The sequence below is a fragment of the Perca flavescens genome, chromosome 16, assembly GCF_004354835.1.
Source record: "Perca flavescens isolate YP-PL-M2 chromosome 16, PFLA_1.0, whole genome shotgun sequence".
NCBI lineage: Eukaryota > Metazoa > Chordata > Actinopteri > Perciformes > Percidae > Perca > Perca flavescens.
The window spans coordinates 513989-541836 of record NC_041346.1 but is presented as its reverse complement, the minus strand read 5'-3'; the positions used below and the strand labels follow the sequence as shown (position 1 = coordinate 541836).

General features: G+C 44.4%; 1 protein-coding gene across 3 annotated transcripts; it reads right to left on the bottom strand.

Annotated features, from left to right (window-relative positions):
- Positions 1 to 671: 671 nt before the first annotated feature.
- On the bottom strand, positions 672 to 26156 carry dennd1a (DENN/MADD domain containing 1A). 3 transcript variants are annotated; one of them, XM_028601300.1, is made up of 23 exons: positions 26021 to 26156; positions 24797 to 24861; positions 22821 to 22864; positions 14282 to 14331; positions 13526 to 13645; positions 13371 to 13440; positions 12950 to 13030; positions 12767 to 12820; positions 12163 to 12273; positions 11547 to 11647; positions 10846 to 10891; positions 10616 to 10717; positions 10385 to 10510; positions 9289 to 9390; positions 9111 to 9198; positions 8450 to 8490; positions 7938 to 8009; positions 7797 to 7853; positions 7482 to 7619; positions 6617 to 6681; positions 4717 to 4854; positions 3367 to 3613; positions 672 to 3013 (listed from the first exon to the last, which is right to left on the bottom strand). In XM_028601300.1, exons 1-23 carry the CDS (start codon positions 26035 to 26037, stop codon positions 1964 to 1966), a joined length of 2985 nt encoding a protein of 994 aa, XP_028457101.1. In that variant the 5' UTR covers positions 26038 to 26156; the 3' UTR covers positions 672 to 1963. The 3 variants fall into 3 exon arrangements, with proteins under 3 accessions (XP_028457101.1, XP_028457103.1, XP_028457102.1); XM_028601302.1 differs by lacking the exon at positions 4717 to 4854; XM_028601301.1 differs by lacking the exon at positions 12163 to 12273.
- Positions 26157 to 27848: the final 1692 nt, after the last annotated feature.

Here is a 27848-nt window from a genome sequence, read left to right as displayed (position 1 = left end):
GGAAATCAAACACTAATGGTGCAGCTCTGTATTGTGCCACTTTATTTCTACCAAAAATGTTTTGTGCTAGTCAAGGGGTACTTAGATGAAAAAATACTCCAAAGGGGTACATTACTGAAGGAAATTTAAGAACCACTGCCACAGAGGACCATGTTTTTTATGCATTTCATTATAAACTATGGATTTACTTTATGGATTAAGAGTTAGGAAAAGGGAAAGGACAGGGGATTACAAGTTAAAGTAATCAGGAATCATTGGGTGGGGACCATACATTTCCATATTAAATGTCAAGGGAACATGAAGCTGTAAACAAGATATATGCACCAACAGGCAGATGGACATTGTCATCATTGGCAAAAGTAACAGGGTGATTAAGAAAAATGCCCTGCGTAGCTCAACACAATCCAGTGTCAGTTGTGTGAGGCTTACATGTTATTATGAAATATTTGTATTTCAACCAAATGCAAAAGGGGACTAGTCCCCAGCTTTTAATCAGTCTTAGAACAAATAAAGTGTCAAAACACACACACACACACACACACACACACACACACACACACACACACACACACACACACACACACACACACACACACACACACACACACACACACACACACACACACACACACACACACAAGACTTGACTAAGGCAAAAACAGACGGGAGGAAATCATAGAGTTCATATATCAGTGTCAGAATTAGTGAAATAACCATTTAAAACAACAGAATATACAATTAAGTGTTTCAAAGTACACATATATATATTTAATCAAACAGAAATGCTTCAAATCATTTAGGGACATTACAGGCTTTTGGAGGCTTGCAGCTTTTCTTCCAAAGTATCTTTAGAAAACAGTATGAGGCAGAACATGTTCACAGTCAGTGAGAGAAGCCAAGGATGGGATTCATCATGAATGCCAAACAAACTCAACTAAAATACTGTGCATCTCCAAAAAACATGTACAGGGGAACTAACTGCGTGATCAGATTCACCACACGTTGTAGCTACAGTAGCATAATGCCAATGGGATGTTAATTAACTAGCAGGCTAGCTACTAGCTACCTGTAGAAGTCGACATCATTAAGACATATGCTGTTGCGAGTGTGACATATATCCTCTTTCAGGAAACACTGCGTGCTATATTTAAAGTCACAAATCTATACTGAGCACTACGCTAATGTGCTGCCATTAAAGCCTGACGACACAAGGCTGCTGTGCAAAGAACTTTCTAAGCAATTTGCTAATGCGTGGCATCTGAACATGTTGAAGCAAGGCTGGCTTTGAGTGGCATTTCCTGGGTAGAATGGCGGGAAAATCAAACAACACAAAATATCCAAATTCAGGTGCAGGTTTTGGGCGGACAACACAGTTCACACTCCTGTTTGTCATTGGTCAGCAGCAGAGCTGATGAAGGGGGGGATGGGGGGGGGGGGGCAAACAGGACCTTCTGACACAGTAAATTATATCATCTCTGATGCATATGCACACACACACAAGAGTAGAAGAAAACCACATCACTATAAAACAGAATTCAGAAATCAATAAAAACATTTATGTACATTGATTACGTACCACTGACAAGCTGTGTTTTGGTAATAAAAGCTTTTTATTACTTGTAGGACTGGCAAGTGAAAAGACACCTGTATCAACCACTGGGGTCAGCAACTAACAGCACAGCCAAACACGCTTCATTACGTCACGTTGTTGAAATCAAGACGTCAGTCAGCAAAAGTATCTTTAACGCTAGCGTGCAGGGGAAATAATGCAAGGCTGATTAGTTCATGTTCACTAACTTATTTTAGGTTGAAGCTTTTATTCTTCTACTATTGTGAGTTGCATAAGCAGAGCAGCATGTCTGACAGCTAATGCAGTATTAAATGCAATAGAAGGTCCTGATTCAGTAGTGAGGGGAGATTGGCTCGGGACAGAGAGGAGCACCTCAGTACATATTCACAGGTTTTAGTCAAATGTTTCCCACCTCCTCCGAAGGTCCTCCACCTTCTTTTTTTGGGGTGTAGCTGGCTTGGCCATAGTCAGCAGATCCCCAAAAGGATCCTGAGTCTTCTGGCTGTCCCCCTCAGCATGAAGTGGCTTTGCCAGAATGTTCACAGCGTGACTGGGGACAGACGGGGAGTCCGCCAGACTGGACAGAGCGTGATTGCTGGCAGAGAAGTGAGGCATGGAGGGGGCTGAGGGGGGGAAGGCTGGCTGCAGCAGTCCATAATTGGGTGGCAGAGTGGAACTGCCTGGCGAATGCTGTCTGTAGAGCCCTGGTAGTGTAGAATAAGACTGTGTGTGGTAAGAGCCTGGGGCAGGCCCGTAGACCACACTGAAAGGATTGCCACTTACAGTCGGTGAGTAACGCATCTGAGGGGAAGAGTGCTGCAGAGACTGGGCAAAAGGGTTGAGTGATATGTGAGGATGATGCAGTGGGAAGGGAGGCAGGCCCTGAGGGTAAGACCGGGGGGTTAGTGTTGGTATGCAGGAAGAGGACGACAGGCCAATATCTAGCCCGTCACTCGATGAAGTGGAACAGCTGGCTGCTGAGCTGTTGAGGGGGTCCAGAAGGCTGATCAGATCTAGACTGTCCTCAGCCGCCCTGCTGGGCTTCAGCAGCTCTCCGTCTGTGCTCATGCTCAGGGCTTGCCTAAACTCTTGTCCCCCTGATGTAGTCCCTCCGTCAGCCGTGCCAGCTGTTTTAGAGCGTGACTGGGCTGCGGGGGGGGCTAGCACAGTACCAAGCTCGGGCGTCTTCCTTCCGTGGGGACGCGGAATGGTGATGTTGCCGGGGGAGGAAGGATCCAAAGAGTCCAAAGTGTCGGTGCCAGAACTTTCCCGGCTTGGAGAGTGGGAAGGCTGGACAGGTGGAGGTCTGTCGCAGGCAGGAGGCACACAAACAGACGCTCTGGTGCTCTGGTCCTGCCCTACACTCCACAGCTTGTTGTAAGGGTTGGACAGCTTGAGGCCTGGAAGGGTTCGTGAGTGTTCACTGACACTCAGGTCCATCCGCTGCAAACACAAGACATCTTTCAGACCTTAAAAAGAGCACACCAGTGGGTTTTCACAATTGGACCACTAAATCCTTTGAGTTTACAACTCGTACTACTGACAACCACTTCCTAATTCATCTGTTCTTCCTACCATTTTCTCAAGTCCAGGGGCCCACTCACATATCAAAATCCAACCACAGACTTGGAACTAATCAACATAGCTAAGTCAACAACAATCCTTATCATTGCTGCAAGACAGATCTACCTACGGGTACTAATAAAGTAAACTCATGTAAACCTCTGGACCAAATGTTGTCTCTTTGGTAGACAGTATTAAACAGCGTTTGGCTATAGAGCATTTGGACCTCTGACCTGGTAGGTGAACTTGGCTTGTAGCTCCTCGGAGTCTTTGGGAGTCCTCAGGTCCTCCAGGCTTTTAGCTGAGGTGACAAGTTGGCTGTCAGGCTCGTCCTGGCAGCCGAAGATGTCGCCCAGCAGGTGGACATTGGAGAACTTGTCATTAACTGGGCTGGGAGGGGCAGTGTGACTTTCTGCCCCAAAACCATGATCGTCCCCTTCTATCAACTGGACCTCCTTCAGGGAGCGGTACGGCTGTGGCCTGCAGGGACAGTGCAACGGTTATTCACTTCTCTTCTTTTCATGGGGACACTGTATCCAACCTGTAATAGGACCATTCACCCCAACTAAAGATGCACCTACGTTTTATTCTTCAGAGTCCATGATGAACATGCCAGGCTTAATCCTGCACTTCCTCCAACTTAGTATCTCTCTTAGTCTTATTGTCAATAAATCCCATGAAATCTAATATTTCTTCATTATGATGAACATGGGCACTGCAGTTTATTTGGAGCCAAATAACTACCCCACTATATGTTTATTAATCCACAGGTTAAGATAGCCCACAACAAATGTGCTAACTACTTCTGTTTGAGTAATGTTTTAGGAACTGTTGCCAGCGTCAGTAGGAGTCAGCGGGCTCAGGGCTGAGTGGTTCACACTGTGTATGGAAGGGGGAATGTATTGTATTTTTAGTTTTGGTCTTTTTATGGGATTAGTTAGCATTAAGAGAAGTGTAGAAAAAAAGTGTTGTTGTGACGCAATAGGCCTAAAACCTGTTGGGCCATATGATACAATCTTCTGTCTTGGGATAAGTCATTTTATATCACAACATTGATATAAATAAACATGATCAAGCAAATTGTTTGGGAAAATAGTACAGCAAAATCTCAACCGCCTGACAAGTCTTTATCACACAAAACTACAGTCAGGTCCTAACAAAACTGACACTTGGCTTTATATAAACCTGAGAGATTGAGCTCCGCTGGGCTTTTGCCTAATGAAGACCCCTATCACAAACACACACAGGGTTTCCCCCAGAAAAGTTGTTTAGCCCGGTGGCAGTCCCAGACTGATGGCAGCATTAATGTAGAGCCCAATAGTTTCTGTGATAACAGAATCATGGATGGAATTGTGAATTTAAAAAGCTATAAGACAGCCTCCACCCTGTACACGAGACACACCTGATCCACCAGTGCCTCATCGCAATCACAGTTCTTCTCTTAGCCCTCTAAACCAAACCTAATCCCAGGATTCTCCTATGCCATGAGCGTAATGTAAAGCTTTAAAACACATGCACACACATTTCATCAGAAAGAAAAGAGAAGAGTTCAGTAGTGCAAAGCCAATCAGAGAGATGCATACAGAGGCGACCACTCAAACGGGACGGAGAAGAGAAAGCTGTCAGGAAAGCCAGAGATGGAGTCCTCGTCGTACTGGAGCTCGTCTCCGGACGAATCCTCCGACAGAAAGACGGTGTAGTGGCGAGTAGGACGCATAGAGCTACGGTGAGGAGAAGGAAGACAACAGGAAATGCTCAGCTCATTACATACATGTTAATCAAGTCCATTACAAAGGAGCAGGAAGGAAGAGGGAAATGAAGAAAAGGACTGTTGAGGATTAGTAATCTTAAGAGTTTTCAGGATTAGTTTGTTACTGTTCATTCATTACACTTCATTTGAACGGACCTGAAGGAAGCTGTGACAATGGTTGAAAAGGAAATTAGACCACATGGACAAACCAACCAATTAACTCAATGTGTTTGCTCAGAGTTTTGAGCCAAAAGCAATCTCCGTGCACCAAGTGTTTTTATCTCCAGTAGGACTGTGAATCTTCACTGGTCTCACGTTTCAACTTGATTACGATTATCCTGTCAACAATTCGATACGATTCAATACCACGATGCATCACGAAGCGCCACCTCCTCAATATTATTATTTATTGCTACACATGGTTTTCATCAAGTTCAAGCAGTCAGATATATATTAACTCCCTTTTTTATTGTATCTGCTCTTAAAAAAAAAAACACTTCCTGAATGAGTCTGAACACAACAGACAAAAGGCAAAAACAAACAAAAAAAGCAGCAACCGGAAAATCAACAAGAAACATCAGCAGGCAATAATCGATTATGGTCGGTCACTGCATCCATGCAGAATCGTCCACGGCCGCATCGCGATACAATGACTCATTTCAACACCCCTAATCCCCAGTAAAACTAATCTCTGTTTAAACTAACACGAAAACACTGAAAATAAAGGAGTTCACTCACCTAAATAAAGCAAAGAAATTCTTCCTTTGGAAATGCACTAAGGACGGTCTTGGTAAAAGGTCTCCATAGAATATTTGTCATCAACCAAAATTAAATGGACACAGTGAGCGGAGTCCGATATTAGAATGTCTGAGAAGTTATGCAATATCTTAAACCAGAGCAGATACGATATTCTCTCCGCAGGGACTGTTTTGAGGTTTTATGCCATTTGGCAACCTTTCTTACCCAATGCCATTGTATACTGCTTTGTAGTTATTGATTTCTCATTATTTGGTTTATTCTTTATCTCATTCTCCTAAACATAAACATATAAAGTTTAATTTAGCAGTTTTGGCCTGGTGGTTGGGGAGATGTCCAGGATTATTTTTGATTGGTTGTATGTTGTCTATATATTGCATACCCTAAAAATCTTTAATAAAAAGACCTTAGTTATAAAATATTAGAATATGTGCCGAAGTGTCTGTGAGCAGCAGACACTCTTCTTACTAAATGGATGGAATTCATTATGAATACTTAGAATGAGAGAAAACATTAATGAATTAGAATAACATGGTAACCTTTCATAGGTCACATCATGCGACTGAAGTCTTTTGTTCTGTAGATCTGTTCCAGAGCATTCTGCAGCTAAACCTCGTAACTCATTGGCTGTTTCTCTCATTAAATTCATGATCTACTAACATAGGGCTTTTTCTTGTTGGTATGGGTTAAAACCTTGTATATGTTATGTCTTATAGGAATGTATCATACATATTGTCCATCATATTTTCATATTTTGTATTGTCTATGTTCTATTTGATAAAAGCACATTTGAAAAAGCAGACTTTCTCTGGAGTGAAGTATAACGGCAGATTACACCCGGTCCTCATAGCTCACTAGTTAACTCCATCTATTATGGGCTGTAATGTTACATTAAAGAATGTGCCTGACAGTTGATGCATTGGCCAAATGTGACTCTAGAAAGTGAGTGTGCGGCCAGTGGGCTGAGGGAGGCTTACTGGTCCGCGCTGCTCTCCAGACTCGCGTTGCTGCTCGGTCTCTTCAGCAGTGTAGGGGGCCGAGCCTGGTGCAGGAAACAGGATGTCAACACAGGAACAATCATTTAGCATAGCTACCTCCTCATCAGAGAGCCCCACAGGAATACTGAGAGACTTTTTATGGCAATAGAAAGATAAAACTGTTAAACCTTGCAGTCGACAATGTCAAAGTGTTCAGATAGAGGCAGCAGTGCACCGTGTGTGGTGGATGCAAAGAGTGAGTTAACATGAGGGGGGGGCAGTGGCTGGCACACACAATGGTTGGCACTGTGGCCTCACAGCAAGAAGGTTCTGGGTTTGAATCCAGCTCGTTCCAGGCCTTTCTGTGAGGAGTTTGTTTCTCCCCATGTTTGTAGGGGTTTCCTCCGGGGGCTCCAGTTTCCCCCACCATAAAAAAAAAAACAGTTGGTCCCCGGGCTGTAAATGGCTGCCCACTGCTCCCTTGAGGGATGGCTTAAATGCAGAGAATGAATTTCGCTATGTGACAATAAAGTACCTTTACCTCGTGGACAATATTTAGCTTAACCATATATAATATTAACCAGTCAATTCTATTTTATTTATAAAATAACATTAGTGCCATACTTCTGTAATTTGCCTCAAAATGTTTAGATAGTGACTTACACTTCCTGTTGATATTACATCATACATAAATGATAGAACCTTATTATTAATATTAGAACTGCTCCAGTGTAAACATTACCGAAAGGGCTAACTCTCTGACTGCAAGGTAACTTTATGCTTCCTTTTTACATACCCAAAGCATTATGGGAACTGTAGTTGGCATAAATAGTATGGAATAATCCCCCGTCTCATGTCTGCCCACCTGTCCAAAGTGAACAGTGATTGGCCGGTGGTCGTCCAGGGCTTGCAGAGGCCTCTCCCTCCTGACAGCACCGCTGGCTGTGTTGTCGTCATAGGCAACCGCTGAGCCCACTGTGGAGAAGCCGTTTTCTGCCTGCTCCTGCACAGGGGGCACAGGAGAAAGGAGTGATGGCACTGGGGGGGGGGGGGGTTCAAGCAGTATTAGTGCTACTGGAGCTTTAGATTCAAACTGTCACATTTACACAGCAGGGGAACAGAGTTACCATAGCAACAACAATAGTTCTGGATGGTTTGTCAGCAGCGTAGAGCTACGTACCTTCTGCTTCAGCCGGCTCTTCACTTCCTTGATACGCATCTTTGCATGGTCCTTAGCCTGTCAAACACAAGCACATGGTTCTCATTTCCAGCTGACGCTTCATGTTGTGATGTACAACAGGAGAGCCAGAGACGTGCTTACAAACTTGTACACGGTCTTCATGGCTGGGTTGGCCTTGGTCTTCACCGTGTTGAAGATAGCCCCGCCTCCTTTCTGTCAGAGAACAGTGACACGTTATCAGAGGGAGACAGCGTAACATGAAGGTTTGCTCTCAGACAGCACATGGGCCGACAGTAGAAGGACACAAGTAAAGCTCTGAAGCCTACAGAAGCAAAACCAAAGTTTGATTGGAATAAACTACATATGTATATATATGTATTTTAGGATTCTTAGAGGCAGAAGTGAAGCTAAGAGATGTGTGAGATATGTCCTGATGAAGACCTTGTAGTTACTAAAAAGAGTAAATCAAGTTGCTTAGCACCGGATGTCTCAATGTCTTAGCTCAGAGGGACATTGGTGGTGGTGGTAAAGGACAGGGGGGTTATTTAGAGTCTACCACACAATTAGGGAAGCAGAGGTATATGTTCATAGACAGACAGAAATAGAAAGCATGCCATGTCCAGATGTTGAGGCTGCTGGTTCTGTGTTCTCACCTTCACAGTGAACAGCCACTGGTGGTAGGTCCTGTCACTGCCTGGGTGACACACACACACACACACACACACACACACACACACACACACACACACACACACACACACACACACACACACACACACACACACACACACACACACACACACACACACACACACACACACACACACACACACACACACACACACGTAACTGGTCAACAACAAGTAGTGGGACAGGTAACAATCTGAAGTCCAACCACTGAGCAATGTCATTCAGCGTTTAATGTGAGCTGCAGCATTGGAATGATTGGACAAACATGGCTTTAATGAGATCATCGGTCAACCAGAAGAAAAGCCAGCTGTGCGTTGGCAGAGCGTCACCTACTGTACTGGAGGAAGAGTTACTCCCCCGCTCATGTATACGGGGAGAACTGGCAGAAACCGGTTATTCACCATACTATTCACATAGCCCTGTTACTGCTGTGCATGGAAACACACTGTGTGCTGAGTAATCCTTCTTTTAATTATAACGTGTATAAAGTATACGTGCACTCTGTCCTTCTTTAGAGTATATGTGCACTCTGTCCTTCTTTAGAGTATATGTGCACTCTGTCCTTCTTTAGAGTATATGTGCACTCTGTCCTTCTTTAGAGTATACGTGCACTAAGCCACTCACCTGCATACTCGCCCATGTTGATCTCCTCCTCAAAGACGTCACTGAAACCCTCTCCGGAGTTCAACAGATCCAAGCGCCCGTCAATGAACTGCAGCAAGATACAACGGAGTGAAGGGGTGTGTGGGTGTGTATGTGTGTGTGTGTGCGTGCAGTCTGTGTGTCTCTGTGTGTGTGTGACCTGTTTGAAGAGCTGCAGCTGGATGGCATTCTGGAGGAATGGTCTCATGGTGCTGGATCGGTGGTTCAGAAAGGTTTCCTCGTTGAATGTGATTGGCTCTCCCTGTATGTGCAGGAGAACACAACAGCTGTCACAGTGATGGCTGACTCCAAGACAGTCAACATGTCATAGAGGGGGGTGCAGTACGAAGGGTTTGGACAGAGCCAGGCAGTGATAACGGGCACCGCGCTCTCTGCTAAGCAGGCTTCTTCAGTAGGCTGAGCACATTCTTCAGAAAAGTGGGCGTTTGGTGTCATGTGACTATTCTACCACACAGGATGGACCGATCGGTGGAGCTCACTCAGTCAAGAAGAACAGATTGTTAAAATGGAGAGCTATGAAGACTCTAAGAACAGTTCACATCACAAAGCAACACTACTGCTACAGATACGGCCATAAAGGAATGCTGGCAGAAAAAGACTCGTGTAAATTCATAAGTGAATATATTGACTTTTATTTGTCTGTAACGTAACAGTTGGTCACTCAACAACGCTGACACTTTAAAGTGATGCAGGAGAGTCTGACACCGTCCCATCATGAAGGGACAGCATCAGTGTCTTCCTCTGGCGTGGCCCATCCAGCACACAGGCTAATGAGTCAGTGTGATGTCAGCACTGACCCCGCCTCCTACCGCCTGCCTAAACCACACCCACATCCACAAGACATTCACCAGAATAAACAACAAAGTTCTATCCCAACAGTGTGAAAAACACTGTTTAATCCTGAACGGCTGAGGATCAGGGGAGGTCTGCGTTGCCCATGGCGACTCAGAAACTCTGGCTTCAGGTTCAACAGCGCTTGCTAACACACTGATCTGGCTCTGTGTCCTAAATTGGATCTGCTAGAATGATCGACGCAGTTAGGTCTAGGCAAGAGGAGTGGGGATTGGTTAGGGTTAGGGTAAGATCACTAGGGTAAGCCAATCAGAGGCAGAATAAGGCGGGCCACGAGGCATGTCCTTTGACATCCACACGTCTGGCGGATCCGATCTAGCATCTACCCTCTGTCCCTTGTGAAGGACGGCTCCCCGTGTGACTGCTCTACAGGGTGTACTGACCGGCTCGATCTGCAGAGCGTTCCTGTAGCTGCCGAACAGCGCCGCCTGGCTGCGGAGGAAGGCTCGGGCCACGCCGTCCCCGGTGGTTGTAGAAACCTTCCTCAGACGACTCTTCAGAGAGGAGACCTGCGGGACATGAAGTCACAGTGGTTACGACAACACGTTTATCTGTCTGTGTTCCCACCCTGAGCGCTTCTCTGGGCCAGGGGGTGCTGCACAGGAGCCCCTCACCACGTCGCTGGGCAGGCTCTGCAGGTCATCGTAGGGGCTTTCCAGGGTGTTGGTGTCCACGTTCAGCAGCACCACATCATCCAGAGCCATGCCTCGAACTTTCTACAAGCAACACACACACAGTCAACTCAAGTCCCAGAGTCACCAGGATACCATGATAACAAGTAGTAGTCAGTAGCAGATGAAGAAGGGTGAAACATTCTTTGTTTTATCTGCTGGATGACACCCACCTCCATCAGGCTGGAATGGACTCCGATCAGGTAGGGCATGGGGGCGCTGGGAAAAAAAGGCCAGTTTCATACAACAGTTAATACCTGAGACTCTCTCCCAACTCTAAGCATGTCAAGCTTTCTTCATTTAGGACAGGGTCTATGCCACCCTAATCTAGGATTCCTATCCTAAGATAAAAAAATTTTGTTTTCTAAATGCAGTTAGAAAACATGTTTCTGTAATGCCCGACATCCTACTTGTCATCCTGAAGTGAGACAAGAGGTTTCAGACTGAGGCGGTTAGGGTAGCGAGGCTGCCTCTCTCTGCACCGGAGCTGAACAAAGGGACACTACCTGAGAGTTACACTTATTGTTTATGTCTCAACTTTAGCCCTTTGAATATAAAAGCATCATAGCATGCAGACTTTCTCAGACAGGGTGGGACATCCATCCTTCCTACCTGCCCAAGGACTTCAGAATGTAAATGTATTTTGAGACTACAGTAACAGTGGGGCGGTTTGGTTTAAAACATAGACATAGTCATATTTTCGAATCTCCAGTCAGCTTTTAGCACTGACTTAATGTAGGAAATATATAGCTTATAGCAGGGAGACCCTGAAATGCATCTCTCCTGGGTCCTACACAAGGTTAACGTTTCATTGTCCCTGCTCACATGACATAATATGACATAACATAACATTCCATGCCATGTGCATACTGACCAGCAGTAGTCCAGCAGATGTGGTGGCAGGACAGGGATGTACACGTGCTGCCAGTGCATGGGATACAGCATGGCTGTGGAGCCATGGACACACGCTGTTAACTGTGGACAAAGACAAAGTGTCAAACACATGAGGGGTGATATCACATCATTCAAACAGCAATTAGAAAACATATGAAATATTATAATATATGATAAAATATGTTTAAGTGTTTAAAACAGACATGAGTCTTTTCCATCCAACAGAAGGATGCGAGCCCAGCATGTGTCAGAGGGTTTCTTGCATTAGCTGGCCAAGTCATATGAACACCTCACATTTTCTTTTGGATATTGACATACTATCTGTAATATATAATTAGGGCTCAACAACATGGTAAAATTATCAAATTTTACCAATATGTGACTAGGATTTAGTATCTAGTCCTTATTCTCCTCTATCGGTTTTATTATTATTGTGAATATGAATCTAGCTGATCTCCCGTCAGTAACAAAAAGAAACAAAGAAAGCCTTTCCAGAGAGGGCAAAGGGTAAACGCTGTGGTATCTAAGGACTGCTGCTTCCTGACAGACTGACTGACAGACACAGGGCTGTGGGAGAGAGAAAGAGCTCTACTTACAGTGCTTAGTTTACTACAGCAGATGAGGATTCGACGTTCATAAAGCATACTAGCGTACAGATGAAGCATGTTATTGACATCTACTGCTACAAAGTACTCGGTTAGGTTTCTCTGCAGGGTCAAACACAACAAGAGAAAAACAAATCAGAGAGTTAGTTGTTGGGTAATGACCAGTGGACCAGGATTCAGTATGATCAGAGAACTCAGTATCAGCTCAACAGATATGTATTACTTCAATCCTGGGCTAGTGAAGACTGCAAGTGCAGAATTCTCATACCTCATAATTACAACACAGTAGAGCAAAGGTAGCACTTTCCATCTCATTATTACCAATTATAAAGGCCAAAAATATCACTTTCTAGATCAAACACATGACTTTCATCATTTAAAAAAAAAGTCACAATATTTAGATCTAACCTAATCTGTTTCAAGCTGCAGGACGAAGACCTGAACCCTGTGTGTGTGTGTGTGTGTGTGTGTGTACATGCATGCTTGTGTGCACGTGTGTGTCTCTGTGTGTATGTATATGTGTGTGTGTGTGTGTGTGTGTGTGTGTGTGTGTGTGTGTGCATGCATGCGTGTGAGTGTGTGTGTCTGTACTCACATTCTCAGGTATGCTGGGCAGTTCCCTGATGTCAGGCACAGTGAAGAAGGAGTGCTGCAGGAAACAGAGAGCAGAGGGTCAGTAAAAGCCACAGAGGTCTCCTCTACTACATGCATGGTGCTGTATCAGAGCAGTGAGTGTAGGAATCATCCTCCAACCAACCAACCAATCAGAGAGACTCACCACGCCCAGATGAACCGGGATGCCAGGCTCGGGGACGGGCAGCGTATGCAGGGACACCAGGAACTCCTGCCAATGGCTTTCCTGAAACATTCACAAGATTCTAAACCCACGCACTGGCAATTCCAAAAAGACATGATGTAATGCCAGAAACGGAAACACAACTCCAAAGTCACAGTTAAGCCCAGTTCTGACCAAAGATTCGCAACGAGGCGAGTGTAATCTTGCAACTATTTGCAACGCGTCGGTTTGCAGCGTTCTTAAACCTGCCAGTTCACACCAACAATACGAGACGAGACGGTGTATGATCTCCATAGCAACAACTCTTTGGGTGAAAACGGGAGTGAAAAGAAAGATCCTGATGAGAGCTACACTTTGGGTGAGAAATGTGACCTGTGGTGTAGTCTGATGTATTTTAGCTCACCTGGCCTTTGATGGTGTAGTCTGCGAGTACATTAAGCAGCTTGTAGAAGACTTCAAACCAGGGCAGGTAGCTGAGAGGACAGAAACACAGACAGACATTCATGAAATGTATTCATTACTGTGTGTTTCTACCATAGACTGGACGGAGACACTGACCTGAGGATGCAGTAGCAGGTGTGAGCGCCAGAGGAGAGGCGACAGAAGCCAAATCTCTGTTTGCTCTCGATGTCAGTCAACACAAAGGTGAAGTTCTGACCCACCTGGTTAACTGTCAGACTGCAGACGGAGAGAGAGACAGGGAGAGAGAGAGAGAGAGAGAGAGAGTGTGTGTGTGTGTGTGTGTGTGTGTGTGTGTGTGTGTGTGTGTGTGTGTGTGTGTGTGTGTGTGTGTGTGTGTGTGTGTAGTTAGCAGTTAGGATAAAGCTGTGAAGGTGGCGCAGAGAATTACAATTCAAAAGGAACATAGACAAACACAAAGCCCAAATGGTTGTATTGGTTGGTGTGGCTGTGGCGATCAGATGGCAGATTGTGTGTTGACTGTTGAACTGAAAGACTTCTTCAGTCATGTGGAATATGGGGCGGGGTTTAGATGCTAGAGAGATTACAATGTTAGATGGGATTGGATGGCTCAAAAAGGGGCGTGGCTGTGAACAGAGCTGTAGAGAGATAAGGAGCTGCCCACAGCGAGGCTCATTGACTGGACGCATTCAGTGTACTGCTCCGGAGTTAACATGAGTCAGCACAAAGATTTACTGACTCTGAGTTCAAAATGAGTCAGCACAAAGAAGAGAAAGACGAGAGAGGCATTTTGATACAAAAATACATGTAGACAAATGAAAAATCAACACATTTCCCTGTGTTTGTGTGTGTGTGTGTGTATGTGTGTGTGTGTATGTGTGTGTGTGTGTATACCTGTCCATGCTGAAGGGGAAGCAGAACTTGGGCACAGTCTGAAGTGTCTCCTGTGGGGACAGATGTAATAGATTACAGTGAGTAGTTAGATAGTGAGGGGTTGCAATGTTCGCCTAGACCAGTGGGGGAGGGTGTATAGCTTCAGACACGGCCCCCCTTCTCTTCTCTGCTTCTCTTCATAGTCGTCAGATTCATCTACCAACCCTTATACCCTGGATCATGGTTGCAGCTGCTGCCGTGGTCCTGCTCATCACCCTGCTATGCCTATTATTTCTAGTCATAGTTATATTATCCTAATTGTTACTATAATTAGAGGTCGACCGATTCATCGGTTTTGCCGATTAATCGGCACCGATAGTTGATTGGTGGAACTATTGTTATCGGCAAAAATCCATGCCGATAGTTTTTCCTGGTTGCGCCGTTGCTGGAGCGGCTGAGAAGCGCACACTGTCATTCATTCCACAGTACACAGAGCTGAGAAGGCTCTGCTGGCATCATGTGTTACAATAGCTCCTCTAGAGGCAGAATAAAAACTATCACTGATGCTTCGTGTTGTTTATTTTCGACACGTGTTACTGCGCGCTGCACGGAGAACACATGCTGTGCGGAGAAGGCTGACATCAGATGCGCGTTTAAAGCATCGACAGCAAAAAGGTATGCAGTACATTTTGTCATATCATTATAAAGTTATTAATTTGTTGAATAGATGCTGCATTAGTAGAGAAAGAACAGCACAACAGTATGTTTGTTTGCTTTCGAGGCTGATATGACGCTAAACATTAGTAGTAGGCTAACTAACCTCAAACGGTTAAAACACTGACAAAAATGAACGCCGAAGTCCGACCCAAATCGTCCACGATCCGTCTAGTGGCTGCCGCTGGAGAATTGAGATGTGTAGAATCGACAGCGCATTCATTTTAAAATCCTCAGACGAGGAGCATCGGTAGCATTAGCTATATGGTGGAGCGAAATAGAGAGAGACTGGAGAGAGAGAGCGTTATATGGTGGAGAGACATAGAGAGAGACTGAAGAGAGAGAGAGTTATATGGTGGAAAGACATACAGAGAGACTGAAGAGAGAGAGAGTTATATGGTGGAGAGACATAGAGAGAGAGAGCGTTATATGGTGGAGAGAGATAGAGAGAGACTGGAGAGAGAGAGCGTTATATGGTGGAGAGACATAGAGAGAGATTGAAGAAAGAGAGAGTTATATGGTGGAGAGACATAGAGAGAGATAGCGTTATATGGTGGAGAGAGATAGAGAGAGACTGAGAGAGAGAGAGTTATATGGTGGAGAGACATAGAGAGAGACTGGAGAGAGAGAGCGTTATATGGTGGAGAGACATAGAGAGAGACTGGAGAGAGAGAGCGTTATATGGTGGAGAGACATAGAGAGAGATTGAAGAAAGAGAGAGTTATATGGTGGAGAGACATAGAGAGAGATAGCGTTATATGGTGGAGAGAGATAGAGAGAGACTGGAGAGAGAGAGCGTTATATGGTGGAGAGACAGAGAGAGACTGAGAGAGAGAGCAAGTTATATGGTGGGAGAGACAGAGAGAGACTGGAGAGAGAGAGCGTTATATGGTGGAGAGACATAGAGAGAGATTGAAGAAAGAGAGAGTTATATGGTGGAGAGACATAGAGAGATAGCGTTATATGGTGGAGAGAGATAGAGAGAGACTGAGAGAGAGAGCGTTATATGGTGGAGAGACATAGAGAGAGACTGGAGAGAGAGAGCGTTATATGGTGGAGAGACATAGAGAGAGACTGAAGAGAGAGAGAGTTATATGGTGGAAAGACATACAGAGAGACTGAAGAGAGAGAGAGTTATATGGTGGAGAGACAGAGAGAGAGCGTTATATGGTGGAGAGAGATAGAGAGAGACTGGAGAGAGAGAGCGTTATATGGTGGAGAGACAGAGAGAGATTGAAGAAAGAGAGAGTTATATGGTGGAGAGACAGAGAGAGATAGTTATATGGTGGAGAGAGATAGAGAGAGACTGGAGAGAGAGAGTTATATGGTGGAGAGACATAGAGAGAGACTGAGAGAGAGAGCGTTATATGGTGGAGAGACATAGAGAGAGACTGGAGAGAGAGAGCGTTATATGGTGGAGAGAGATAGAGAGAGATTGAAGAAAGAGAGAGTTATATGGTGGAGAGACATAGAGAGAGATAGCGTTATATGGTGGAGAGAGATAGAGAGAGACTGGAGAGAGAGAGCGTTATATGGTGGAGAGACATAGAGAGAGACTGGAGAGAGAGAGAGTTATATGGTGGAGAGACATAGAGAGAGACTGGAGAGAGAGAGCGTTATATGGTGGAGAGACATAGAGAGAGACTGGAGAGAGAGAGCGTTATATGGTGGAGAGACATAGAGAGAGACTGGAGAGAGAGAGCGTTATATGGTGGAGAGACATAGAGAGAGACTGGAGAGAGAGAGAGCGTTATATGGTGGAGAGACATAGAGAGAGACTGGAGAGAGAGAGCGTTTTATGGTGGAGAGACATAGAGAGAGACTGGAGAGAGAGAGCGTTATATGGTGGAGAGACATAGAGAGAGATTGAAGAAAGAGAGAGTTATATGGTGGAGAGACATAGAGAGAGATAGCGTTATATGGTGGAGAGACATAGAGAGAGACTGGAGAGAGAGAGCGTTATATGGTGGAGAGACATAGAGAGAGACTGGAGAGAGAGAGCGTTTTATGGTGGAGAGACATAGAGAGAGACTGGAGAGAGAGAGCGTTATATGGTGGAGAGACAGAGAGAGACTGAGAGAGAGAGCGTTATATGGTGGAGAGACATAGAGAGAGACTGGAGAGAGAGAGCTGCTTTTATGGTGGAGAGACATAGAGAGAGACTGAGAGAGAGAGAGTTATATGGTGGAGAGACATAGAGAGAGATTGAAGAAAGAGAGAGTTATATGGTGGAGAGACAGAGAGAGAGATAGTTATATGGTGGAGAGAGATAGAGAGAGACTGGAGAGAGAGAGAGTTATATGGTGGAGAGACAGAGAGAGACTGAGAGAGAGAGAGTTATATGGTGGAGAGACATAGAGAGAGATTGAAGAAAGAGAGAGTTATATGGTGGAGAGACAGAGAGAGAGAGTTATATGGTGGAGAGAGATAGAGAGAGACTGGAGAGAGAGAGCGTTATATGGTGGAGAGACATAGAGAGAGACTGGAGAGAGAGAGCGTTATATGGTGGAGAGACAGAGAGAGAGTGGAGAGAGAGAGTTATATGGTGGAGAGACATAGAGAGAGACTGGAGAGAGAGAGTTATATGGTGGAGAGACACAGAGAGAGACTGGAGAGAGAGAGTATATATGGTGGAGAGAGATAGAGAGAGACTGGAGAGAGAGAGCGTTATATGGTGGAGAGACATAGAGAGAGACTGGAGAGAGAGAGCGTTTTATGGTGGAGAGACATAGAGAGAGACTGGAGAGAGAGAGCGTTATATGGTGGAGAGACATAGAGAGAGACTGGAGAGAGAGAGCGTTATATGGTGGAGAGACATAGAGAGAGACTGAAGAGAGAGAGAGTTATATGGTGGAGAGACAGAGAGAGAGCGTTATATGGTGGAGAGAGATAGAGAGAGATTGAAGAAAGAGAGAGTTATATGGTGGAGAGACATAGAGAGAGACACTGGAGAGAGAGAGCGTTTTATGGTGGAGAGACATAGAGAGAGACTGGAGAGAGAGAGCGTTATATGGTGGAGAGACATAGAGAGAGATTGAGAGAGAGAGAGTTATATGGTGGAGAGACAGAGAGTGAGTGGAGAGAGAGAGCGTTATATGGTGGAGAGACATAGAGAGAGACTGGAGAGAGAGAGTTATATGGTGGAGAGAGATAGAGAGAGACTGGAGAGAGAGAGAGTTATATGGTGGAGAGACAGAGAGAGACTGGAGAGAGAGAGCGTTATATGGTGGAGAGACATAGAGAGAGATTGAAGAAAGAGAGAGTTATATGGTGGAGAGACATAGAGAGAGATAGCGTTATATGGTGGAGAGACATAGAGAGAGACTGGAGAGAGAGAGCGTTATATGGTGGAGAGACATAGAGAGAGACTGGAGAGAGAGAGCGTTATATGGTGGAGAGACATAGAGAGAGACTGGAGAGAGAGAGCGTTATATGGTGGAGAGACATAGAGAGAGACTGGAGAGAGAGAGCGTTTTATGGTGGAGAGACATAGAGAGAGACTGGAGAGAGAGAGAGTTATATGGTGGAGAGACATAGAGAGAGACTGGAGAGAGAGAGCGTTATATGGTGGAGAGACATAGAGAGAGACTGAAGAGAGAGAGAGTTATATGGTGGAGAGACAGAGAGAGAGCGTTATATGGTGGAGAGAGATAGAGAGATTGAAGAAAGAGAGAGTTATATGGTGGAGAGACATAGAGAGAGACACTGGAGAGAGAGAGCGTTTTATGGTGGAGAGACATAGAGAGAGACTGGAGAGAGAGAGTTATATGGTGGAGAGACATAGAGAGAGATTGGAGAGAGAGAGCGTTATATGGTGGAGAGACAGAGAGTGAGTGGAGAGAGATAGAGAGAGACTGAGAGAGAGAGCGTTATATGGTGGAGAGACAGAGAGAGAGACTGGAGAGAGAGAGCGTTATATGGTGGAGAGACATAGAGAGAGACTGGAGAGAGAGAGCGTTATATGGTGGAGAGACATAGAGAGAGATTGAAGAAAGAGAGAGTTATATGGTGGAGAGACAGAGAGAGATAGCGTTATATGGTGGAGAGAGATAGAGAGAGACTGGAGAGAGAGAGCGTTATATGGTGGAGAGACATAGAGAGAGACTGGAGAGAGAGAGCGTTATATGGTGGAGAGACATAGAGAGAGACTGGAGAGAGAGAGTTATATGGTGGAGAGACATAGAGAGAGAGTGGAGAGAGAGAGTTATATGGTGGGAGAGACAGAGAGAGATTGAAGAAAGAGAGAGTTATATGGTGGAGAGACATAGAGAGAGATAGTTATATGGTGAGAGAGAGAGAGAGACTGGAGAGAGAGAGAGCGTTATATGGTGGAGAGACAGAGAGAGACTGAGAGAGAGAGCGTTATATGGTGGAGAGACACAGAGAGAGACTGAGAGAGAGAGCGTTATATGGTGGAGAGACATAGAGAGAGACTGGAGAGAGAGAGCATTATATATGGTGGAGAGACATAGAGAGAGACTGGAGAGAGAGAGCGTTATATGGTGGAGAGACATAGAGAGAGACTGGAGAGAGAGAGCGTTTTATGGTGGAGAGACATAGAGAGAGACTGAAGAGAGAGAGAGTTATATGGTGGAGAGACAGAGAGAGAGAGCGTTATATGGTGGAGAGAGATAGAGAGAGATTGAAGAAAGAGAGAGTTATATGGTGGAGAGACATAGAGAGAGACACTGGAGAGAGAGAGTTTTATGGTGGAGAGACATAGAGAGAGACTGGAGAGAGAGAGCGTTATATGGTGGAGAGACATAGAGAGAGATTGGAGAGAGAGAGCATTATATGGTGGAGAGACAGAGAGTGAGTGGAGAGAGAGAGTTATATGGTGGAGAGACATAGAGAGAGACTGAGAGAGAGAGAGTTATATGGTGGAGAGACACAGAGAGAGACTGGAGAGAGAGAGCGTTATATGGTGGAGAGACATAGAGAGAGACTGGAGAGAGAGAGAGTTATATGGTGGAGAGACATAGAGAGAGATTGAAGAAAGAGAGAGTTATATGGTGGAGAGACATAGAGAGAGAGAGGAGAGAGAGAGCGTTATATGGTGGAGAGAGATAGAGAGAGACTGAGAGAGAGAGCGTTATATGGTGGAGAGACATAGAGAGAGACTGGGAGAGAGAGAGTTATATGGTGGAGAGACAGAGAGAGACTGGAGAGAGAGAGCGTTATATGGTGGAGAGACATAGAGAGAGATTGAAGAAAGAGAGAGTTATATGGTGGAGAGACATAGAGAGAGATAGCGTTATATGGTGGAGAGAGATAGAGAGAGACTGGAGAGAGAGAGAGCGTTATATGGTGGAGAGACATAGAGAGACTGGAGAGAGAGAGCGTTATATGGTGGAGACATAGAGAGAGACTGGAGAGAGAGAGCGTTATATGGTGGAGAGACATAGAGAGAGACTGGAGAGAGAGAGCGTTATATGGTGGAGAGACATAGAGAGAGACTGGAGAGAGAGAGTTATATGGTGGAGAGACATAGAGAGAGACTGGAGAGAGAGAGAGTTATATGGTGGAGAGACATAGAGAGAGACTGGAGAGAGAGCGTTTTATGGTGGAGACACAGAGAGAGACTGAGAGAGAGAGAGTTATATGGTGGAGAGACATAGAGAGAGACTGGAGAGAGAGAGCGTTTTATGGTGGAGAGACATAGAGAGAGACTGAAGAGAGAGAGAGTTATATGGTGGAGAGACAGAGAGAGAGAGAGATATGGTGGAGAGAGATAGAGAGAGATTGAAGAAAGAGAGAGTTATATGGTGGAGAGACATAGAGAGAGACACTGGAGAGAGAGAGCGTTTTATGGTGGAGAGACATAGAGAGAGACTGGAGAGAGAGAGCGTTATATGGTGGAGAGACATAGAGAGAGATTGGAGAGAGAGAGCGTTATATGGTGGAGAGACAGAGAGTGAGTGGAGAGAGAGAGCGTTATATGGTGGAGAGACATAGAGAGAGACTGGAGAGAGAGAGCGTTATATGGTGGAGAGACATAGAGAGAGACTGGAGAGAGAGAGAGCGTTATATGGTGGAGAGACATAGAGAGAGACTGGAGAGAATATGGAGAGAGTTAGATGTGGAGAAGAAAGAGAGAGAGTTATATGGTGGAGAGACATAGAGACTGGAGAGAGAGAGCGTTATATGGTGGAGAGACAGAGAGTGAGTGGAGAGAGAGAGCGTTATATGGTGGAGAGACATAGAGAGAGACTGGAGAGAGAGAGCGTTATATGGTGGAGAGACAGAGAGTGAGTGGAGAGAGTGAGCGCCGACGCAAGAACAAAGCCGTGCCTAAAACGTGTTTTCGCCGATCCATCTCTAGAAATGTGACTGTAGCGAGCATGTCACTATCACTAACGTTATCCACATTTATATTTACACGCAACAAATGATATATCCAGCTTAAAAAAGTCTAAAAGTCGGAAGTTAGAACGAATGCATTGTGCAAAGAGTGGTTGCTATGGAGACGATACACAGTGTTGAGTTCCGTTGCTCTGATTGGTTGTAGGTCTATCCAATGTATGCAGAGGCATTTTTTTTCCTGGTTCTGTTGGAACACGCACCATAATCCCAGCCCAATGGAGCGGTTTCAGACTCACATTCTGACTAGAATCGGAGTAGGACCACGTCAGGCTAGGTCTAAACCGTTCTACAGAGAAGAATAGCGCCACTGTTTGGAGATTCGGCATACATTTGGGTCTTTTTTGAAGAAATGTAAATAGTTTGTCCTTTATATGAATTATAGGGGTGTGACGAGACACTTACTCCACGAGACGAGACACATCACGAGATTGGGTTCACGAGAACGAGACGAGACAAGATTTTTAAAAAAAAAATGTAAAGAAATCCTCAATGATGAAATATATGAATGGAAAATAGTTTTTTTATTCAACTGACCTTGGCTTCTTTGTAGAGGTTTGGGACTACAGTGCGAGTTAAATGCGCGCGTGATGGGATGACGTACCTCGTTTCCAGTGTGTGGAGGAGTCGCCGAAATCCAACATTTTCCACCACAGAAAATGACATAACATCGCCTCACGAGACAACTTTTCACCTCGACGAGAAATCTCGTCACGTTTTAATCTCGTCACACCCTTAATGAATTATAATGCTCATCATGTTTATTTTGCACTGGATGACTCCAAATATGTAGGAGAACGGTTTTAGACAACACACATGCTTGTGTAGCATTGCTGTGGGTGTAATATCAATAAATATGACATTATTATTTTGATTATTGGCAAAAGCGTCTGGACTTTTTTTGATTCGATTAATTGATTAATCGGTTATCGGCAAATATGGCCCAACCTAACTATCGGTATCGGTAAAATCCACTATCGGTCGACCTCTAACTATAATTGCCACTGTTTATACCAACTGCTATAATTTTTATGAATTATAGTTCTGTGTATCTGCATCAGTGTCTCTGTGTCCCAACCGGCAGCAGCAGATGAGCGCACACCAAGAGCCTGGGTCTGTCAGAGGCTTCTGCCTGCTTAAAGGACATTTTTCCTCACCACTGTTGCACAAAATGCTTGCTCATAGGGAGAATTGTTGGGTCTGTGTAAATTTTAGTGTGGTCTAGACCTACTCTACCTGTAAAGTGTCCTGAGATAACTCTTGTTATGATCTGACACTGTAAATAAAATTTAATTGAAAAGCTCCACTTGTATTTCCATCTGTGACATGACTACAGTCAGCACACAGCAGGGACACATGACCCAGTCCATCTGGGACATACTACCACTAACAAGAGCACACAGCAGGGACACGTGACCGGTTAGAGTTTACATTCAAGGACAAGAAAACTGAATAAATAACTGGGACACAGAGAAGTCACTCTAACCTGCTCTGTGTAGTCCTCAGGATACTGTCTCCGCACCTCTGGCCCTGTTAGAGAGGACAGACAGAGGACAGGACTGTTAGAGAGGACAGACAGAGGACAGGACTGTTAGAGAGGACAGACAGAGGACAGGACTGTTAGAGAGGACAGCTTCACTCTGTTGCATTATGGGAGAAAGTTTTGTTCTACTTCAACACTCGGTTGTATTCCTCAGGTTTTGAGGGAATAGCATCTTTTTGTAGTAATTCATGTAATCATGCGTGCATACATTTCATTCATTCATTTAAATATCTAGATCTATAAGCCATATATTTCTCCAGTTGTATGTGTGCTTCTGTGGTAAATGCCATTAGACCACAATGTTCCACATTTAAAACAGCAGAGGAAGTCAAAAAGAAGAAGATTAATGTGGACACTCAACAGGAAATTATGAAATTCTTAGAAATACAACCGACAACCTCAGTAGCCCGGAAATGAGTCACATGTTGCAACCTTTATGACTCATAAACTCTTCCAACCAACCAACCAACCAACCAACCAGTGTGTGTGTGTGTGTGTGTGTTTTAATAAAGAAGAAGGCATTGCTCTGCACCTTTCATTCCATTTACAAACATTTAACAATGTGTATGGAAACTGACCAATAAGGTAACACCTGAAAGGTTTTATTGCGGCGCCAAAAGGTGCGGACCAAAGAAATACTAAATAATTTCATCTGAAATTAATCTGCCTCATCACGATAGGTCACGTTGGATTCACAGCTTTAAGAAACGCCTGTTACCAGATTCTGATGGGTGCGTTTGAAGTCTTATGGCGTTTTCCCATTACATGGTACCTGCTGGCCTCTCCTCGCCTCAACGCACTGTGCGTCCGTTTTCCATTGCAGATTTGAGTACGGCCTCAGCGTGGCTGGTCATCATAGCGGCGCCGCAGTAAACTGCCGTGTCCTAACACGACACACACACAGAACGTTGAAGGTGTGTTGTTGTTGCCACAGCAAGAAGAAAAATGTTGTTTCTAAAGAAGCTGGAGGCAGCAAAAAAACCACAGTTGGCTAAACTATTTAAAAACGGCGGGTTTGTTCAGGACACCCCCCTCTGTCGCTTTCACGTCACCTTTTGGTATCGCCTCAGCTCGCTTGGAACCTCGACGGAGGTACGAATAAAGTACCCGTTAGCAGGTACCAGGGAAGGCGAGTAGAGTCGAGGCGAGTTGAACAGGTACCATGTGATGGAAAAACGGCATTATTGGTGCACAGGCATACGTGACATCATCTTTTTCCAATGAAGCCCCGCCCACTCCTAACCAGGGCGAAAAGCAGGGTGACTATAGCCGTCATTAATAATGTTTGGATGGGTTTGTATTGGATCATGCGAACACATGGGATTTATGTATGCAAATACAAATCAAACTAAGTTTTTGTGAGGAGGAGGGCATTATGACTCATTTTGGTATTGTCTATTGTTGCATCATTCTGGCAGCAGGTGGCAGATGGGCTGGCTGAACACACAATATTATTTGGGCTTTTTTTAAGAAGACACCAGACATGTTATTGCATATTATTGTAATTCTTGGCAACATTTATATATTGAAATGCACAAAAGAATTAATATTAAGGATTTTTATTTATACTCTCAAAGATTATTATCTTCAAGAGAAACATATTATGAAATGTAAAGAAAATGATTGTTAAATATCGCGATAACGATCTTGCTAAACTTTGGGATACAGTGTTAATATTATCTTATGTTATGTATCTTATTTTTTTAACCTGAAGTGAGGTGAAACACTTTTTGTTATGGTGTTAAAATGATATATATTTAACATACATGTTGATGTAATATACTGTATCTATTGTATTTCTGTGTCTTCGTATTATTGTTTATGTGTGATAATAAGTCTGACAGTTGAAATGCACCCCACCCTGACCCTGCCCCCCCCAGAAGAGAAGCTGTGTGTGTGCAGAGCATTGAGATACTCACCGGCGCTGTGTGTGCCTGGGTGGGCCACCTCCACATACAGCTCGAAGGTGGACTCAGGGCTCTCCCTGTAACACAGCACACTGGACACTGAGAAGGGGCTCCAAACCACACACTTAAAGTCTGCTTTAGTTCACACTTTTGTACAACCCAACCCAATAATCTGCATGCTGATGTTTGGCCCACAACAACATAAGTTTACTAGGAATCAACATGCGCCACACAAGGCTGGGACCCTCCCTAATCTAAAACTTCCGCCATCAGGGAGAAGAGTCCGTGTGGCGAGATGTAGAACCAACAGACTTCACTTCTCCTTTATCCCAACCTCTAACAAGCTGCTGAACTCCAACAGGAGATCTTAGCAAAACAGAGCAAAGTGCAAGAAACACATCAGCACATTTTGCTTTAATTATGACAGTCACTTTTTAAGATGTTGTACTGTCTGTAAAGTCCTTCCTTTACTGTATGTCCTAAAATGCTTTGTTGCTCTCATGTTTAGGTTGATTTTAGAATGTTTTTTCTGTTACATGTTTGTGTTGTGAAGCAACACATTGTAGCACTATGCCCAAGACAAATTTCCCCTCAGGGACAATAAAGTGTATTCAATCTATCAATCTATCTATCTATCTATCTATCTATCTATACCCCACATGTGTGTGTAGAGTCTGTAGACATCACCACTCCTGACCACTGTGTCTAATGTATCACTGTCTCTCTGCTGCTCAAAAGAGAAGCACAGTGCACAGCCTCATGAAGACCTGTACAGTGGTCAGGGATGTTGTGATGGTGCAGACGCCACAGTCACTTTCCTACCATTATGATGACATATCATGAGCTCATTATACACATAAACACACCAACAAAAACCACGGACTAGGATGCCCCAGTTCACCGACAGCTGGAGTCAGACTACATGATGGAGCAGAGGAGTGACATTGCACAGCAGCATGTGATCTGACAGAGGTTTTATGTTCCAACATCTGGAGGCTGCATACACGCACACACACTGGCACACACCTCTGCTCTGGACACACCTATGGTACAGACATGTCACATCTTGTGACTACCGTTAGCAGACCAGAAGAGCCACCTGAACGCTTTGTGGAGTCAGTGTTTTTAGCCTGTGTCGCAACAAGTCCAGCGGGCCTACCGTTACTCTATCTCCCCTAACAGAGGCTGCGTTTGGCGGCAGCCGGCTGCAGGCAGCCTCAGGGCGGACACTCTCACCTGATCCGGGAGCCCATCCTGAAGCGGCGGCGGGCAACGGAGTGTGTCCGGAGCTGTGTTCAGATGCTAACCTGATGCTAAGCTGTCACACAGAGCTACACACCGCCATGTCTGTCTGAGGTGACGCGGAGATCACGCTCCGCGCCGCGCTGAACCATGGGACATTGAGTATATTGTATGTCTGTAGACTGGTCCGTGTAAAGCCACAAACTACAGCTCCCACAATTCCGCTCAACACCATTGGAGGGTCGGCCGTTATTTACTGCTTCTGTAGTCTACCATACTGTGTGTGTGTGTGTGTGTGTGTGTGTGTGTTGATTTGAGTTGATGCATAAAAACATATTTAAACTATAAAATGAAATAAACAAACAATAAAAACAGAAACAAATAGCACATAGGCCTACAGATAACTATTTAACAAAAAAGAGGCTGTATGGTTTAGAGTCAATGTCAGTGGGGGTTTGATTGCTTGATTGATTTTATTAGACCATTTCGTTATAAAATAAGATACAGCTTTGAACTATACATTAAAAAAACAAAACAAAGTTATGTATAACGTATTGTGTTAAATATGGTATATATGGTCTGGCTAGTCCACAGTGCTCTGGTTTTTTGGCATTTCTTTAAAAAAATCACAATCGTCTTGGGCGGTGCTAAGAGCCGTACAGAGCCGTAGTGTTGCTGTAAAATAGCCTCGGGAAGGAATTTGTTTTGGTGGAACGTTCAAAAGCGTATATGGGTAGTTCATTAATTGACATTAATTAATATTTAATTCATCATAGAATGCCTGCACTCAGCAAAAGCTGTTTAATGTTTGAAACAAAGAATAAAGTTGGGGCACCATCTCAATAAAGAGAAACTGATAAACCAGGCCTCTTCAAGCTCTGTGTTCAGTGGCGTAATACATTAAGAATTTATTTATCTGAGAATATACACTACTAAATCAGAATAAGTATACATGAATGAAAGAAGGGAATGAATGGAAACAGAATTAACACATTAATGGCAAACAGTGAATGAAGCAACCTATTATGCAGAATCAGACAAATAAACAATAATTTACATCTAAGCAAGATTAACACCATGATGGCCCTAGTTACTACATATTCCCTGCACAAACCAGAGCATCAACCCAGTTACAGGCAAACAAAGTTTGAACCACTGGAATGGGTGGATGAATTGATAAAGACACTCGGAACTCGGTTTCCTCAGCTGGTTATTTCCTCATAGAGGAGCTAAGAGTTTAAGCTTAGAACTTAAAGTGCTCATATTATGCTTTTTAGCTTTTCCTTTTTCCTTTATTGTGTTATATATTTTTTTTTTGTGCACGTTATAGGTTTACAAAAGTGAAAAGCCCAAAGTGTTGGAGACTTACCATCTCCAACAGAAAACACTGTTCACAAACTGCTCCAAACAGCTCTATTGTAGTCCAGCCTTTACTTCAGAGACAAACGTTATAATGCTCGCCTAGCTGCTAGCATGGAACAGTGGAACAGTGACTTTGAAGGTAGTCATTGTAGTTCATGTCACAGCAGGACGTTGCGGGATGAAACGTGGCGCTGCAGAGCACGGGTGGGTGCAGCAGACAGGATGCATACACTCAACTCACACTATATTATTGATTATATGATCAATAAATCTGATGACTATGGGCCGGGTTAGGCGGACGCTGCAACTCCTCATTTCTTAACTATAAGCTTTATCAAAGAGGAGAGTTTTCAGTTTATTCTTAAATGAGGCGATGGTGTCTGCCCCCCTAACCCAGACTGGGAGCTGGTTCCACAGGAAAGGAGCCTGGTAGCTGAAGGCTCTGGCTCCCATTCTACTT

What these genes read in the sequence shown, in the direction of transcription:
- dennd1a (XM_028601300.1), bottom strand. An exon ending in AGCTGCAGCTCTTCAAACAG is followed by an intron (nt 9,199 to 9,288) that starts GTCACACACACA and finishes ATCTTGCTGCAG; the next exon opens with TTCATTGACGGGCGCTTGGA. An exon ending in TGAAGACCGTGTACAAGTTT is followed by an intron (nt 7,854 to 7,937) that starts GTAAGCACGTCT and finishes TGTGTTTGACAG; the next exon opens with GCTAAGGACCATGCAAAGAT.